The sequence below is a fragment of the Polyodon spathula genome, chromosome 11, assembly GCF_017654505.1.
Source record: "Polyodon spathula isolate WHYD16114869_AA chromosome 11, ASM1765450v1, whole genome shotgun sequence".
Lineage (NCBI taxonomy): Eukaryota > Metazoa > Chordata > Actinopteri > Acipenseriformes > Polyodontidae > Polyodon > Polyodon spathula.
The window spans coordinates 31,049,179-31,066,121 of NC_054544.1; the positions used below are offsets into that span (position 1 = coordinate 31,049,179).

At 37.0% G+C, this 16,943-nt stretch overlaps 1 protein-coding gene across 14 annotated transcripts in view; it reads right to left on the reverse strand.

The window, feature by feature from the left end:
• LOC121323262 (dedicator of cytokinesis protein 10-like) overlaps window positions 1-16,943 on the reverse strand; it is an 83,893-nt gene that overhangs the window by 27,193 nt on the left and 39,757 nt on the right. For 10 of the 14 annotated variants that reach the window (XM_041264227.1, XM_041264223.1, XM_041264228.1 and 7 more), the window contains exons 4-25: window positions 13,406-13,488; window positions 12,650-12,722; window positions 12,050-12,175; window positions 11,410-11,544; window positions 10,075-10,258; window positions 9,313-9,401; window positions 9,067-9,150; window positions 8,748-8,888; window positions 8,139-8,357; window positions 7,495-7,617; window positions 6,908-6,990; window positions 5,763-5,885; window positions 5,598-5,680; window positions 5,031-5,218; window positions 4,736-4,801; window positions 4,307-4,399; window positions 3,344-3,467; window positions 2,705-2,826; window positions 2,540-2,626; window positions 2,167-2,259; window positions 1,837-1,955; window positions 1,251-1,320 (exon numbers count right to left, since the gene is read on the reverse strand). In XM_041264227.1, the coding sequence (XP_041120161.1) occupies window positions 1,251-1,320; window positions 1,837-1,955; window positions 2,167-2,259; window positions 2,540-2,626; window positions 2,705-2,826; window positions 3,344-3,467; window positions 4,307-4,399; window positions 4,736-4,801; window positions 5,031-5,218; window positions 5,598-5,680; window positions 5,763-5,885; window positions 6,908-6,990; window positions 7,495-7,617; window positions 8,139-8,357; window positions 8,748-8,888; window positions 9,067-9,150; window positions 9,313-9,401; window positions 10,075-10,258; window positions 11,410-11,544; window positions 12,050-12,175; window positions 12,650-12,722; window positions 13,406-13,488 (2,508 nt within the window). The remainder of the gene's footprint in view (window positions 1-1,250; window positions 1,321-1,836; window positions 1,956-2,166; window positions 2,260-2,539; window positions 2,627-2,704; window positions 2,827-3,343; window positions 3,468-4,306; window positions 4,400-4,735; window positions 4,802-5,030; window positions 5,219-5,597; window positions 5,681-5,762; window positions 5,886-6,907; window positions 6,991-7,494; window positions 7,618-8,138; window positions 8,358-8,747; window positions 8,889-9,066; window positions 9,151-9,312; window positions 9,402-10,074; window positions 10,259-11,409; window positions 11,545-12,049; window positions 12,176-12,649; window positions 12,723-13,405; window positions 13,489-16,943) is intronic. The other 4 variants (XM_041264231.1, XM_041264219.1, XM_041264230.1 and 1 more) reach the window with 1 other exon arrangement.

Below are 16,943 nucleotides of genomic sequence, written 5' to 3' on the forward strand. Positions count from 1 at the left end.
GGCAATCCCAAAGCTACAGAGTCAGCAAAGTCTTTTGACCTGCAGACAGCTATTGTGTGCCAAGGAATCACTATGGCAACCACAGTCCATAACACCAAGGAAAAGGCCCTCTGCCACTGCTCCAGAGGGATCATCCTTTTTATTATACTGCTGCTGCTGCTGCTGTGAGAGAACGGAAGCCTGAACTTTTCACTATTAATCCATGAATTCTTAACAAGGAGCGCACAGTACTGCTCTCTGTTTGTTATCATTCTACTTAAACAATTCACTTAGCCTTCTAGCCAGGCCTGTCTCCCTTCCTACTGCTTTAGTACAGTACATATATTAATAATCCATGCCCTGCAAATATGTCTATCCCTCTCTCTCTCTCTCTCTCTCTCTCTCTCTCTCTCTCTCTCTCTCTCTCTCTCTCTCTCTCTCTCTCTCTCTCTCTCTCTCTCTCTCTATCTATATATTATATATGGTATATTATATATAATATATATATATATAATCATCATATTTATAGGATCACTTTCTAATCTATGCTATCATAATAAGTCTAATTATTATAGAAAAATAGATAGTGAACCACGTGTCGTACGTCTCCACGGAAGTTCCTGACGATTCATCTGACGTGTAGCCCCCCCTCTCTCTCTCTCTTTCTCCCCATATTATATATTACAATACATCCTAGAAAATAAATATATGATAGAAGAGGCATACCCCCCACCCTGGTGGAAAGTGCATGCAACAGCAACATGCCCTAATTTCAAGGTGCGTCTGCACAAACACCATACCGAGGACTATCTTCGTATAATTGATTGTCCCCCCCTTCAGTGCTGTGGTTTCTCATTTCCATTAATACTGGCAGATAGAAGCATATTAACAAGCTACAGCTCCTAACCTTTGCCTTTGATAACACATCACAGGCATAAATATAAATACATTAGTGCCAATACACAGCAGTGGAGCTGGACAAAGGCATACTCAAATACTGTATCCCAGCACCCTTTACTTAGTACAAATATTTTGAGCATATGTATCAAGTTCATTTATTGACGCTGGCAGCAGCATTGAGAAACGACTGAATGTTGTTTGCATAATAGCTGAGTTGTGCTTGCTGGTTCTATGCTGATCTGCTCAATGCGTAATCATTGTGCTACATACACAATATAAAAAGCTGTTAAATAATAATGTACGCCCTGTGGTTACAAACAGATATCGAGCAACACAAGACTGGCTATGGCAATCTTTGCTTCATACTGCACCTTTTCGTAGGAACGGAGATAGTGGTCAACATGTTCCTCATGGCACTTGGCAACAATGTGGACAAGCACTCTGAAAACAATATTGTTGTGTGTGGTTAGCAACCTGTACAAATGTGTTACTTGGATCAATGCGCCTCTAGTGGAAGTAAGACATACCACATAGAACACATGTGTCTTACATCCTCTTAGGGCAGACAGGTTAATGCTCACACTCCGATGCCCTTTGAGGTTAGACATGATTTTAAGAGCTCTGTTGAGACCACAGGAGTGGTTTAAACTTGCTGTAAGTTAAATCTGAATGCATTTACTGCACAAGACTATAAGATCAGATCATTGAAAATGTTTCCCATGTTGAGACTTAATCATATTGGCTTTATGTGAGATAAACACCAGGCAGGAACTGAAAGGCCATGAATATTAGATTAAAATAATGGCTAATAGAAACTGACCACAGTTTATAAAAATAGCTGTCGTTATCACCAACTTAACAGTTTTATTGGGGTATGTCAAATTACATTTTTTAAATAATCCTCTTACACAAAACATGCACCCTGAATACCCAAATCCCTGAAGTTCCCCTTTTTACCTGGTGGTGGTGGTAATGATCTCATCCTCATCATTTTGTATCAGAACCTTCAACAGCTGATTGAAGAGAACAGGAAGGAACCTAGTGATCACGTGGATCTTCTCTATACTCTGGAGGCCCTGTGTACAATAAAGCACAGCCCTGTTTTATTGACTCTATTTCACTTTGGCCTCCTGACACATTTTCTTTAAAAAATAGATATAAACCAATAATCAGATGACTACTAAATATCACTTAGTACAAATGGTTGCGAATTGCACTAAAAAGCAATAATAATCATAAAAAAGTATAAAGTGCGTAACATTAATGAGTCAATCCAAGCCTTTTTACCTGCAGTGAGTTGATGAAGTTTGAGGTAGGAGCATGAGGAAGATCTGATTCTCTTTTCTGGCACTGCTGGAAGAATCGGTTTAGGTGTGGATCCTGTTGAATGGAAAGAGAAATTAAATGAGTGCGAGAACATTACCTGCTCATCCATAACATATACAAAAATCTGCTCTTTCAATGTCTTGAACCAGAACTTAATATTAAATGTGCAGTATAAGAAATACATGTGTTAATGAATGTGCAGTTTTTAGTATTAATGCAAATATAATATACATAAAGGCATGTCTTATTAAACGCATAATAAAACCAGGAATGGATAAAACTGCTAAGCAATGGGAGTTGTATTTCCATCCCTATACATAAAGGAATCTCTTACCTGAGTATATATAGTTGACACTACGTGTGTAGACACCTTGAACACTGTCTTTCCATTATCTACCCATTTGATGTCAGTTCTGTTTTGCTGTAAGTTAAAATGCATTCAGTTTAGAAATGTTACCAACATTACAGCAAGAAACATCTGCATTAAATGTAGACTTACTTTTCCTGACCCAGGCTCCTTGATGTTGAGGTACCCGAGAGGTAAAGTGTTAGCCACTGAGATGCTGTGCTCTTGAGATACAAGCATGCCTTCTTTCAATAGTGGCAGCCAGGCGTACCCCACTAAACACAAGGGAACACAAGCTCTTAGGAGCATTCATCTGAAAGGGTCACGCACATGATTTGGGTCTGTTCCATTTATAACGAAACATAGAATTCATTGGCTACAATTCACTGCTATATTCATAACATGTCATTAAACTGCAGTTAACTTTCGCTCATATTTCCTACCTGCACTTAGCACACAATTCTGAGACTGTGAGGATGGAACTTTAACAACATGACTTTAACAAAGTTGTTTTCCCGAACATTTAACTATGTTGGAAGTATGTGTAGTAAATAATATAACAACGTTGGAAGTACAATGTAGCTACAGTGTAGTGAATGTACCTGTATCTTGAAAGATAGACAAGTAGTTTACTAATCACCAAACACTCCATATTAGCCGTGCATTGCAATGAGCTGCAGGTCCCGTTACACAATCATTTTGAATTATACAGTAAATCGTAACAGCACGGACACAATGGTTTGCAGTGATGACTTATAATCTACTCAGAAACTGTAAAGCCCTTGCTTGTACCTGCTGTTTCCAGAGTCTCTTTCTTTTTGGCGTTGGTTTTAGTGTTGATGTCACAGGTCACGTGATAGAATGAAAACAGAAGGTGGTGTTTCTCGTGCAGCTGAGCAGGAAGCTCAATCTTCACCTAAACAAAACAGAATAATATTATATTCTATTTCATTGCTGAATACTGGGCTTTGTGAGAGCTTAACATACCCTTAAAACTAGTAAAAAGTGGCATGAAGAGTATTAATGAAATCACAGAGATGATATTTAGTGTCAATTGAGTTCATAATACTGAGCACCAAAAAGGCAAGCATTTGAATGAATAGACAACAACTATAAAGGATGGCTAATACACCACTGAGCACAGTATATGGTTTAAAGTTGATGTTTTGTTCATCATTAATTCAATGTATTCTATGAATAGTGATTGTTTAAAAAGACTACATAATAAATTATGGATGTACAGCATGTTTTACGGCACTTAATGTCTGTGTGGCAGAGTGCTACAACTACAGAATGAAAACAATTTACTAATCTGCATTACATTATATAAAGCCGGACAACATTGTAGCATTTTGAAAAGATCTTAATAATTCTGTACATACACAGACTCCGACCCCATTCATGTGGCTTTAACTCATGGTTCTGTAATGAGTCTTTGTATGCATAATGTTAACCCCTTAAGGCATACAAGGAATTGAGCAGATGTTCTAATGGTATCTCAAGTATCACAAGGAGGAAACTGACCATTTGGATGGCCAGGTCCAACCTGTCAGTTAATTTTAAACCCTGTTTCGTGCACCTCAATGCAAAAATAAGAAAGTTAGCGTCATCTTTATTTGTGGGACACATATGTCCCTTGTACGGTACATGGTTAAAGTGTGCCGTTTAAATGGTTCTAGACTCTTACTAAAGAAGCCAAAGACAGTCAGGACCAATTATTAGTTAAAAAATAAAGACTTGTGCAGAGAAACTGACCTCATCATAGAAATCGGGGTTCTGAGAGTGATGCAGAACAGTGGTGCAGGCTGTCGTTGTGAACACAGGTCCTCCAGGCTTGCCGTAGATACACTGTGAAAAGATAGAGGTGGTAAAGGACAACCACATTTTACAAAAGTATATCAACTCTCGTTTCAGAGATGCTCTAATGTTACAGTATTTAGCTTGTCCACCCTACTGTTCATAAATTCCTATTGGTCCTAATGGTCTTACACAATGCAATACAGCGCATGTTATAATGCACAAACTCAGTTACAGTTAGGCCATGCTGATAGGACATTATACATGTAGTACCCCTTGATAATTCACTGTGTTCATCAGTTCACTGTTTTTCTACGTGTAAGACAGACATAGCGATATTTAGGTATCACTGTATTTCATCTTTTTAAAAACTTTGACGTTACTGACCTTCAAAGGTTTGGTACCTTCTTCATCTGAACTTCGAAATTCAACGTAGACTGCAATGTTTCTTGCCTGCAATTATGTTATAAATAAGTGTCATGCAGCTATTAAATGTAACTTTCCTGATGTTTAAGGATATATTTGTTAAAGTATCATTTAATGATGCAAATTGCTAATTAAATTGAGGGTTACAGATAAGATGTTCATTTTAGTGACTAAAAAACAACAGCTTTAAACTGTTAAACACATACATTCACTATTTAGGCAGAAAATAAACAATTCGGTATTCGAAACACAATACCTTTGCAAAAAACTTCTGACTGTCGTATTTCAGATGCTTGGGGTAGATGTAGATTTGGTTCTTGTAGACTCTGAACGGGTGGGAATATTTGGTAGACTCCCTGACAAATTCTTCAATTTCTATTGTAGCTTGATGTTTTTCACAGTCTTCAAAAGGTTTTACGGGAACATAAGAGGATGTAACGCAGTCTGTAAAAATAGACCACCAAAAGCAATATGTTTAAGAACCTGCAAAAAGGTCAGATTTCTTTGATGAATAATACCCTCTGAACTAGCAAGCTGTTTAGATAAATATACGTGGACATGAAACAAGCATAACAAAATCTATACTGTTTGATATTTTATATTCCCTTTCTATTAAATATAAATGCAACAATATATGTAAGGAATATTTAGGCAAAAAGAGAATGAAGACTAAATAAGCTATTTTATACAAATGGGATACAGTATATGCTGAAAGGCTCATGATCTAGGTATCAACATGCTGCATGTGTAATACAGTATCTAATATTGTAGGCAATAAAGTAAGCTAATCTGCTGATACAAGAATGAATGCTGGAGCTCATACTTGGATGGTCCATCGGGACACAGTCCACAGTGATCTCCACACTGCCAGGTATGCTCTGCATTTTGCTGGTCTTCTCCGCCCTACTGACAATAAATTAATATGTTAAAGCTCCTGGGGTAGACAAACAAAGCAATGATTCCCAGAACAGTGCCTGTGTGTCATTACCTCCGGTACTCAGATATTAATTTGAGTAAATCCTCCGTGGAAACTTTGCTGCTGTCTTGCTTGAACAAGGGTGAGAACCGGGACTCTCGATCCACTGTGCCCTGATTGTCTTTGAACACTGACCTGCAAAGCAATGTGGTGGAAAATACCAGTTAAAGAGTACTGTGTAAAGTAACATTAATCTTTATGTAGCTTTCATAGTGGACCACCATCACAAAGTGCTTTACAAGATACAAGAGTAGGGTGTGTGCATCAGCTGCAGAGTCACTTACAACAACGTCTCACCCGAAAGACAGAGCATGAGGTTAAGTGACTTGCTCAGGGTCACACAATGAGTTAGTGTTGAATGAAGCAGGGATTTGTAACAGCTACAGGAGGCTGTTTTTACAGTTTTTACATTTGCCTATCACGTGATGGTAAGACTAGCCATTCTGATCGGCATGAGTTTTATTGTTAAATGTTTAATACAAATTATGTTCACATAGTTTCTTTTTAAAAATGATGTCTCAATCCTGTTGTAGTATCGAAAGCTTTATTTGTATAAAACATATTGTCAATTTCTTATATATATATATATATATATATATATATATAATATATATAATATAATATATATATATATATATATATATATATATTTTTTATCACACAACATTGGACAAAAAACATTTCTCAACATTTCATTGGAAGTGTTCACCATGAGAAAAAAAAAGAAGGTCTTCTAAGGACCGCGGTGCACCCAGATCATCCAGTCTTCTCCCAGTAGTTCATTTACTATAGCTCATTTTAGTAGTAGCCTCATCATTGTTACGGTACATTTAGCAACTATAATCACTCTGCTCCTCTCTGCAGAAAATAGAATGTGTGAATTCATGCTGCCTTGTGAAATAATGTAGCAGAGTAGGTTGTGGAATCTAGACAATTAAATTACTTATCTTGGTGCACCCGCTGTGAACATAACTGCATAAAAAACATGAATGCATTAGTAACGAGTAGACTTTCCACTAAAAAGCCTTTGGTTAATGTGCAACACAAGCTTACCGATTATTTAGATATGAACAGTAATGTAACACTGACTGTAGGGCTGTGGGTCATAAATAGACTTCACACACTGGTATTGCATTAACACATATTTTTAGCCATACCTTATTGACCAAGCAAATGGCATGCGGTATTTTCCCAGCTTGCTGCAAAACTGCTTGTTGGATTTTAACGTCTTCTGGACGGTCTGGAAAAACAAAACAAAAAACCAAACAAGCAAGAACATTCTGTTATTATTATTATTATTATTATTATTATTATTATTATTATTATTATTATTATTATTATTATTGTTACAATAAAATCTCCTTTTTTATGCTTTCTGAAAATCCATTAAAATGTGTAGTGCCTCAATGGGTTTTATATTTAAGATAATGGCAGCTGTTACTTCACAAGCCCATGCTGAATATAGCAGCTTGATAGGTGTTCAGTGCCTACAATGAGCATACCAAAATACGAAATATGCATAGACAAAAAGTCTATTTCACTTTTATACCATAATGCTACTATGGTTTATATTGCACATCTTATTACAAAATTGCTTTCAGTGTTGTGCTAGTTGTATATATGAATGTGTTCTATTCAATATCTGGGCATTCTTTCCATTGTAATCCGCTGTTTTCAGGTAGTTTTTGAAGTCGTCTCAAGCTGAAGTAACAGAAGCATGCTAAAGCAGAAGCAGTTTCACTACCTTGCTGGAGTCTATGCTCTTTATGTAGGGCTCAGCTCCACTGGCAATGTTCCCCATCAGCACTTTTTCTATTCTGGCCACCAAAACGATATCAGAGTGTGGGTTTGTAACGGAGAAAATCGCCTGCAAGAGAAAACCAAAGCTGGTTAAATTAACAGTGGCTTTAAAGCTAGATTTTCATTGCTTATTACTGTATTACAGTCTTATCTTGAAACAACACTGAGCATTTTTTTGAGGTTGCTTGAATTAGGCGTTCTTTGTATCCCATCCCAAAGGACTTTCATCAGTAAAAAAAACAAAGAGACCAGAAGGGCAGGGCAGGAATTCTCAGAGGAGGGGTGATCAGGTCTGCTTGCATGCGGCTCCACAAATTAAGGGCACACAATTTACATAACTTAAACATGTATGGAGTCATAAGCAGAGATACTATAACAAAGTTAGTCCATTCAAATAAGCAATAGAGCATGCACTGAAGAACAGTTAAGTGGAAGCTACTCAAACATCACTACACAGTTTTATATAAGAAGAGAATCAATAATCGCAATAACTGATGCAACGAGACCATGTGATAACTTCATGTCTGTAACATGTGAGTATATCTGTATCTCTTAAAAGTAGAAATCCATGCTGTAACCGAAGTGTACCTGTTTTGGGTAGCGTAGCCAGTCTTCCTGAAGCCCTCTCAGCTGACATTCTCCTGGTCTTCTTTCTGCTGGAGAGCTCACCCCATTCTCCACCACCGACGATGAACCTGAAACCATCTGCCGGACCAGGTCGTGGTTCAAATCCACATGGAAATCCGCCGACACCTTGCGGCCTTCCCGGATATCAAACAGGGCGACGCTGATGTAGAACGGCTCGATCTGACGAGTTGCAAACATTTCAGATGCCACGTTAAAAAATGCATGAGAACCCTCAGACAGGTTGGTCTGTCTGCACATATCTGTGTAATACAAAAAGCTTGGATTACAGCTGCATAATACAAGCCTTGTGGGTGAGACTTGTAATTCATTTTGGCACGATCAAAACTAGAGGTATGTAGGAACTGGATCTGGAATTTGGGTTAAAATATGCGCTTTTGGACAGAAACAGTCCACATTATTAGTAAGAGTACTCAAAGGAGTATGTTTTAATTATACAACTTTTTAGAGGATGGATACTCATAAGACAGAGAAAAAACAGACAACATGTTCTAGACCCATAACTTTGTAAACCATGAAGTGAATTGGTTGAAACAAGGATATCAAACTTACATTGGTTATCGGTCCAGTCTCGCTGTCACTGACACAGCCCTGCAGTGTTAGGTTAAGGGATTTACATGATATCATCAGCCTCTTGCCGATTTTCTCTACAAAAGGTTTCACCATGGACTCAGACTTCTGTGCCTTCGGTGCCTTAACATCAAACAGAAATTAAATTGCATATGCAATCAAGAGACCAGAAACATTTCTAGCTGGTTTAACATGCCCTGGGGCTGATCTTGGACCATATTGCTTAATGCAACATTAGGTAGTTCAAGATTAATGCTAAAGTAGCCGACAGTTAATACTCCTCCACAATGGTAATACTTACCGGTAAGTCAGGATCAAGTGAAAACAAGTTAAGTCTGTTCTCTGTTCTTGCCATTTTAACTGTGTCCTCTGTTTCACTGAGGTACTGCAGAAATAAAAGAACCAGCTTCATTTGTACATTATTTTTGAGGACATAGAAACCTCTGTGTAACTGAGGCACTTTATAATTGAATAACTGATATTTGCATTAATTGATACCGTGAAGGGAAAAAAAAAAAACACATTCCACTGAATAGTCTTTAGTTACCTTAGCCAGTTCTGGATTTATACTGTCTTCTGAAGACTGGTCTGCTTCAGGAGGGCAGCTCTCACATGGCTGACTGTTGACAGTTGACTCTAAATTATAAAGATCAGTAATAAGAGAACCCATTTCCACTTGCGTTGCTCACACAAATGTTTATTTTAAAGCCCTGATGCAAGTTTTTTTTTTTTGTTAAAAGTTGCTTTTTAGTTGTTAACAATTAGACAACTCTGAAAACATGAACAATAAGTTTATATAGAACACATACAATAATTATTCTTGTTTTGTAATCAAATAAAGTAAAGGGTGATACTATTCACAAAACTTTTTTTTAAATGAATATTAGTTAAGGACTGTTTTCTACAGCCCATATTGACTAAATAAATCAAGCTTCAACTGTATAGAGAGTGGGATAGTTTATTCTCAAAATGTTTATTTAAAATAATCCTTAAAAGTCTTGTGAATAGGGCCATCTCACTGAATAGCCAAACAAGGGTGTCTTTCTTTTTTCAACACTTCTTGACTTTAGAGGGAATGGGTACCCAGAGTGTTCGAGGATAACAGTGAACAGCAGCTAGAGAAATAGAGCTAGCCTTAACAGTGCAAATACAGAAAGGAGGCACACAGATACTAGGTTACAGAACTAGGGCACTTCCTTAATGGAGACAAATTGCTCTACAGTCTGAAAAGGTACATTTATTACCATGCTAAGAGGAGCTGCCATGGGCTCTTCTGTGTCAATGACACTGAAATATTTTCGCGGCTCACCTGGCTTAATGTCTGTGAGGTCAATGCTTTTCCTCTCCTGCATCGGCCCCTCTGGACTGATCTGCAAGATTCTGTTCAGGGTGGAAATCCAGTCGTCCATATCTTGCTCATTTTCAGCTGCCAGGACAAAGTATGTCACATCGTTCATTTTCAGCTCGAAGGTATATTTCCTCACCTTGTGATTCTGTAAGTGTTTGATTCAAGAAATTAGCATTAGAAATGTTATTATCATATATATATATATATATATATATATATATATATATCTGTCTATAGATAGATAGATAGATCGATAGATAGATAGATATGTAATCATTAGATGTGATGTCTGCTTGGCTCTGCAGTTCATTGCACTGGAGCATTCACTGCACTGGAGCTGTACATTTGCTAGCACTGGTTTAGCCAATTAGACCATAACTCATGGAGCATGAAACCAAAAGATAATCTAGGAGGTTCTGGAACAACCATGTGGAAAATAATTAAGATTCTGGGCAGTTAACTTGCCTTTTACCACCACAGAACTGGGTTTGAATCTGGCTTTGTTCACAAGTGAAATGGATACTGTGGCCTCAACATGGTGTTGAGTGAAAATCAAACATCTTGTCGCATTTTACAGAGAGAGAAGCCACAGAAGTGATGGGCATGGAGACTAATCAGCTCCCTCACTTTTATATTGTTTTCTACTGTTTGCATGATTGTTTGAAGTATTTTTGTCTTGTTCGAATGATTGACTCTTTTTAGCCATTGATTTTAAAATGTATCAAGAACTTAAATCACTGCTTTGGGATTTTTTAAAGATAATATTTTGAACAAAGAGTAGAAAAGTACAGGTATTAAAACAGGATTGTTGAGCTTCATTATTATTATTATTATTATTATTATTATTATTATTATTATTATTATTATTATTTGCATTTTATGAGTACCATATTTTGAGGGACAGGTATAACACAGCAATGTTATCAAAGAGGAAACTTTTGTTGGTCACACATCAACGCAGGAAATGACTTCATCCGGTTCCATAACACCACTCTATTTATTGAAGCATGACTGCATCACTATTTAAACTTGGTTGGTTTGGCTACAGCCTGATACTTCTAAGACAGCGGTTTTCAGCTCTGGTCCTCAGCCATTTGCATTGTAATCTGGTAATGAAGACAGACTCAAGAGCACACTGTAAGTCTCAGATAAATGCAGTTTTATATGCCTGAAAAACAATACAGTTAAGCAAAACGGTGCTCCTGGTTGAAACCGTTGATGGTACCCGAGGACCAGGGAAGCTCTGTTATGAGACCAGTTTTAACAGAGCAGAGTTCAAATCGGACTATAACTCACCTGCACCACACCAGTACAAGAATCGAGGAATATACACCCTTTGGGCTCTTTTGAGATTTTCTCATCTTTGTAAAAATTCATGATGTATGAATTGTCTGAGAGCTGTGTGAGCTGGAAATATCTCCTTTTGAATGACTGAAAAAAAACACAAACTAAATGTTATAAATTTGTAAAATGTATAAATACTTTTTTTTAATGAAAGTATTTATTTTTAAATTAAGGCAATTTATAAATCACAAAGACATTTTTGCATATCAGATTTTTCTTATTCGAAACAAAATTTTGAGAAAAAATGTTCCCCTATCAATAGCTTTAACGTGTGAGTTATTAAAATAAAATAAAATAAAATAAAAATGTGACTGATTAAAAAATGTTTCATATGCATGAAATATTTCTACACTGCTGTTAAATAAACATACACCAGACTAGCAGACAGTGTCATGCATTTTAAACTTAAGAGTTAAAATGTAGTGAGCAAAGCCCTCTTTACATTTTGAGTGTGTGCACTGGTAGTTGACAGTACCTGCACCCTACCGCTTGCAGCAAAGCCTATGCACTGTAGCAGACATCAAGTCACAATGCATGTGGGGGCTGTGAAGCTAATACTAGCACACAGAGCAGTGGCAGTTCCTATACATACCCGAACAGTGATGCTATTGTTCACAGTGCTGTTGAAATTCCCTTTATAAAGCCAGCCGGACTTGAAAACGCCAAAACCTCCTCCCCCTCCCCCTCCTCCTTTAGAAGATGACAGGGATGTCGTGTCCTGTGAAGACAAGCATTGTTAGCTTTACAAGACTGTCCCCAAAGATACCCCAACTCTTTGTATTACACAGTTTCTGTTAATGTATTTTATGTATTATATTAAGCTAGGACACGTGCTAAACTGGTCATATGTTAGCTTCTCAGCTTTGTTGGTCAAGTATAGGGCCTTGGCCTTTTCCCCTTTAGTCATGGTAAAGGGTTTTCCAGGAGTTCTAGGCCTGAAATAGAACTGGTAAAGAAATAGCCGACACTGTATGCTGGGTGTTGCAAATCACATAATAGCCAGGAGCAGTTTAAATCACTACAGTATGAGACAAATAACTGTAAAATATAATTACATACATGTCAGAACAATCAAGGAAGGGGCCTATCCTGGGAATCACAGTAATATGATAACTTACCTTTTGTAAAACCCCTGTGTGTTATTCACAGATGGTGAGGTGTACAATGAACAGATGTAGGTTGATGTACTTACTTCATCTTTATCAACATCTTCATGATCGATTTCAAAAGAATGTGAAGGCAGCTTTTCTGGTTTGTAATGTTTTCTGTAAAATCGAAAATGCATCTTTAAGCCATTGCCCAGTTGCCCATTAACTAGCTCATGCAAACAGATTCAACTCCTTAGTCTTCAATGAATCGATACATCTGTATCATGAATTCTCCAAGCACTGCATTTTGCTCTGTCTGGCTGTCCAATGAATTAAATCACTTTTACACTATTTAAGAGTGGGCTCAATACACTAAACAACAGTAGCAATGTTCAAATATTTATTTTTACAGCTACTGCTATATAACAGAGTGGTCTTACTTGTTACAGTTAAAAAAAGCAAAATATATTTTACAGGAAACCTTATTAAATTCACAGAAGAGACACACACATCGATGAAGTGGAATAAATCTTTCTGAAGTGTCTGTCCGTCCATGTGTCCATCGAGACAACACAGGACACAGAGGCTGCCATTCACAAAGCAATGGATTACTGTCAATTCTGCATTGACATGTCAAAATATATACTGATATGTCAAATGCTACCACTATTCTACCAATGCTCCCCTTGAAATACTATTATTGCCCTACAGTCAGATCCATTACCATTGTGGTGTCACTGCATTGACATTGAAGATCAGTGCTAAGAGATATGCACTATGTACTAAAAGGGTCAGCCCTCTAAAGTTAGTTAAGCCTTGTTCCACTCATTGCTTCATATGCATTGCAAAAGAACCCTTACCTGGGCAGTAGCCGATAATCTCCAGAATACTGCTCGTGTTTATAATGGACAACATGCCACTGGGAGCTGTAGAATTTACAGGCCTGAAAGAACAAATACAAATAAATCAGTTAAAATAGAAACAGTTAAACACATGGTGAGGCCATACTGCTGCCAGTGACCAGAAAACCACATGTACTGTGCCGCTGCTATTGTGCCAATGAGGCTTCAACTTGAATAACTCCTAAGGAACAAAAAACATCTTTATCTTGTGCAATGAAAGCAACAATTCTCAAGATAGTGAAATGTATAATAATACAAGTACAATTATAAATAGTACAGTAGAACGCTCTTCAGATAACTCAAGATAACTGATATAAAGATAACTCTATAAAGAGGGTTTGTAATCAATATGGTTATTTGTGAAAGCAACACAGCCTAAATGGGTAGCATCACATGTTGTTGTTTTTTTTTTTAAAGCTATATCATTATAGAAGCCTTAGGCTGTTTTTATTTCCAAGAGACAACAAATATACCACCATTCTTAAAATAAGTTGCAAACCTCAAAAATTATTTGGCTCATTTATGTTTAATACAGTACATGAGTCACAAAACCACTATTGAAACACTACACATATGTGCCCAGCTAAAAAAAAAAAAAAAAAAAAAAAAAAAAAAAAGCTGTATTATTATATATGCATTAAAACATGCAGTCCTATCCCAGAAACTGTATGCTCACCTAATCAAAAGCACAATGTGTATGTTAAACACTTTTAACACCCAAGAAATAAGTTATTTCACTTCTCATTTTAAACATCTGGAAAATCCCCGATCCTTTAGGATACACCACAACTACCATCTACGAAGACACACAGAGTAAAATGAATAAACTGATGTGCACTAGAGAACATATTGACCCCTCCTCAGATTACGACAAAACCCAGCAGTGTGTGACTGTGTGTGTCTGTTTGTGTGGGTGTAGTTTTAATGGTCCAAAAATCGTTGAAGATACACAGATGACAATGACAAATAACAGTATGTTTGGTCTACTTTATCCTTGGTTCACAATGTAGCAAATGTGACACCTTTGTTCAGCAATCAGTCATTTACAGCAGAATTCATTGATTAGTAAAATCAGAAATAAAAGACTTACTCAATGAAGATTCATACATTGACCATAAGTGATACGATAATAGTAGAATAAAACAATGCAACAATGCATGTATATTGCAGGGGTGTTTTAAACACATGCATCATTAGCCATTCAGTGACCTGCTCCTATGCAAATGTATAGTAAGTAACCATGGTCTTAATACAACTGATAAGTTAAATAACTTTTGACAAGGAATGCCCAAAACCAAACTTCTTCACAACTGGTTGATTGGATACAAATAGGTAATAGGTACCTCCACTATATGTGACCAAGTAACATAACCCCCCTGTAAGGTATAACAATGCTGTATAAAGAACAAAAGGAGTCAGCTTTTTAAGGTCATAGGTCACATTTATTACAGCTACAGTCTTAAACCCTGAAGCACGGGAACCTAATTTTTGAATTTTTCTTTACTTTTTTTACTTTTTTTTTTTTTTTTTTTTTTTAAGTATATGTTTAAGAATAATTGAAGCAGAGACTACTTTTGATCACTGCTATAATTATTCACAGTACGTCTACCACCTAAGGGCAAATATAGTCTGCTTGCTTAAAGATTCAATGAAACTCACTCATACAGTTCACTCAGCTATACAGAGATCATTAGAAGGCTCCTGTCTGAATTCTAATGAAAGTCATCTTTATTTTTGTGCTTTATCTATCAGGGAATTAAAATCCTCTCTGTGAAACACACATGGGAATGTGGCTGGAGCCGGCAACTGAAATAAACGATTAATGAAAGGTCCAGCCAAGGAGGTATAAAATAGGTGTTCACAGGTATTAGTGAGAATTAGAGTGTGGAGAATTGATGTCGGTGTTGGAGGTGAGGTTTTTTTGTGCGGGTGTGTAATAATATATATATATCGTTGGGGTTTAGGGGAGCCATGTATTGTGTGCATGAAACCAGCGGCTCGGTCAAAAACTGTTGTATATATTATGTTTTGTTTCACTGTTTATTTTGGCCATTTTGCCTGTTTATTTTGTTTTGTTTATTATTTTGGAATTAAAAGGGCAACAGCGTGTTTAAACCTGCACCTTTCGTGTGTTTGAGTCTCCTCCTGGTTACTAGAGTTTGCCAGTGACATCATCCTGTTCCCACTGGGGTATAGGGGAGGTCATGTTACATTTTTTGTTCACATACCCAGACAATGACTTTTCCATTTGTAATTCATTTTGATAAAGAATTTCTCCAGCTGAAACTGCAATCAATTTTGAAGAAATGCTTGGGTGACGTCAATGCCTCGGACACATAACCTGAGTAAAAAACCCTAGTGACACCCCTGGTTTATGTTAACCCCCCCCCCCCCACACACACACACACACGCACACGCACACACACACACACACACACACACACACACACACACACACACACACACACACACACACACACACACACCTTGTCTGTTGATGTCATGAAAAGAGCTGTGACACAGGTCTACATTGTATCCCCTATGTGACAGTTATTGGAAAACAATTTAATTTTGTTATCATCCATTGATAAAAGACAGAGCCATTAAAAGGTCACATGACAATGGTCAAAGCAACAAATCTAGGTAGAGGCAGTTGGAAAGTGACAATAACATTCTAAAACTACCACCATTGCCCTGAATATAGCCAACACAGATTGTTACATTCAAATTTCTGAATCTTAAACACAAGCAGAAAGATGAATTTGCATATAGTGAAGTGTGTGCCTGTTCTGTGCATTGCAATTAAAAATCCAAGCGCATCCAAAATTGTGTAATGTTATTGAGATCAGAAGCCATATCATGCTAGAATGTCAAACTGAGTAAAGGGTGGAGTACATCATGGGTGTAAACATGATAAACCATTTGAACTTCAGCTTTTTCAGCTTCTGTATGAGTCAGCAAAGCCCCGAGTAATTTCATCAGCCATTGGCCAGCACGTGTAAGGGGTCTTTTCAAAAACACTGAACACTGTTTTTATTTAATTTTACACATGTTACAAGCCACATCTTAAAGTTGCATTACTTCTGCACTTGGCCAAATGTCTTTAAACCCTGCCTTCTTTACTGCAATTCTATTGGACAATAACAACTAATTCAATAAAATAAGTAACACAAGCAAATATGTCACAGGGACTGGTGTAAACTGTTCCAAAACAAAAGAAAAAAAATAATAATAATAACAAAAAAAAAAAAAAAATGTAAATGTAAAACAGCCACAATGTAAAACAGCAATATACATTTGTAATTATCAGAAGATGCTACTAGAATGTATGTTTTTTGGCTATAGAACAAAGTGTAAAAACATATACATTGACTTGCTTTGTTCTTTCTGGAAACTTCTTTAAATGGACTGGTTGTGAAACTGCTCCACATGCTTTTTGGCAAGCAGAAACTTTGTGATGGACTGCTGCCTGATGAAGAACAGGGCCAGTTGATTC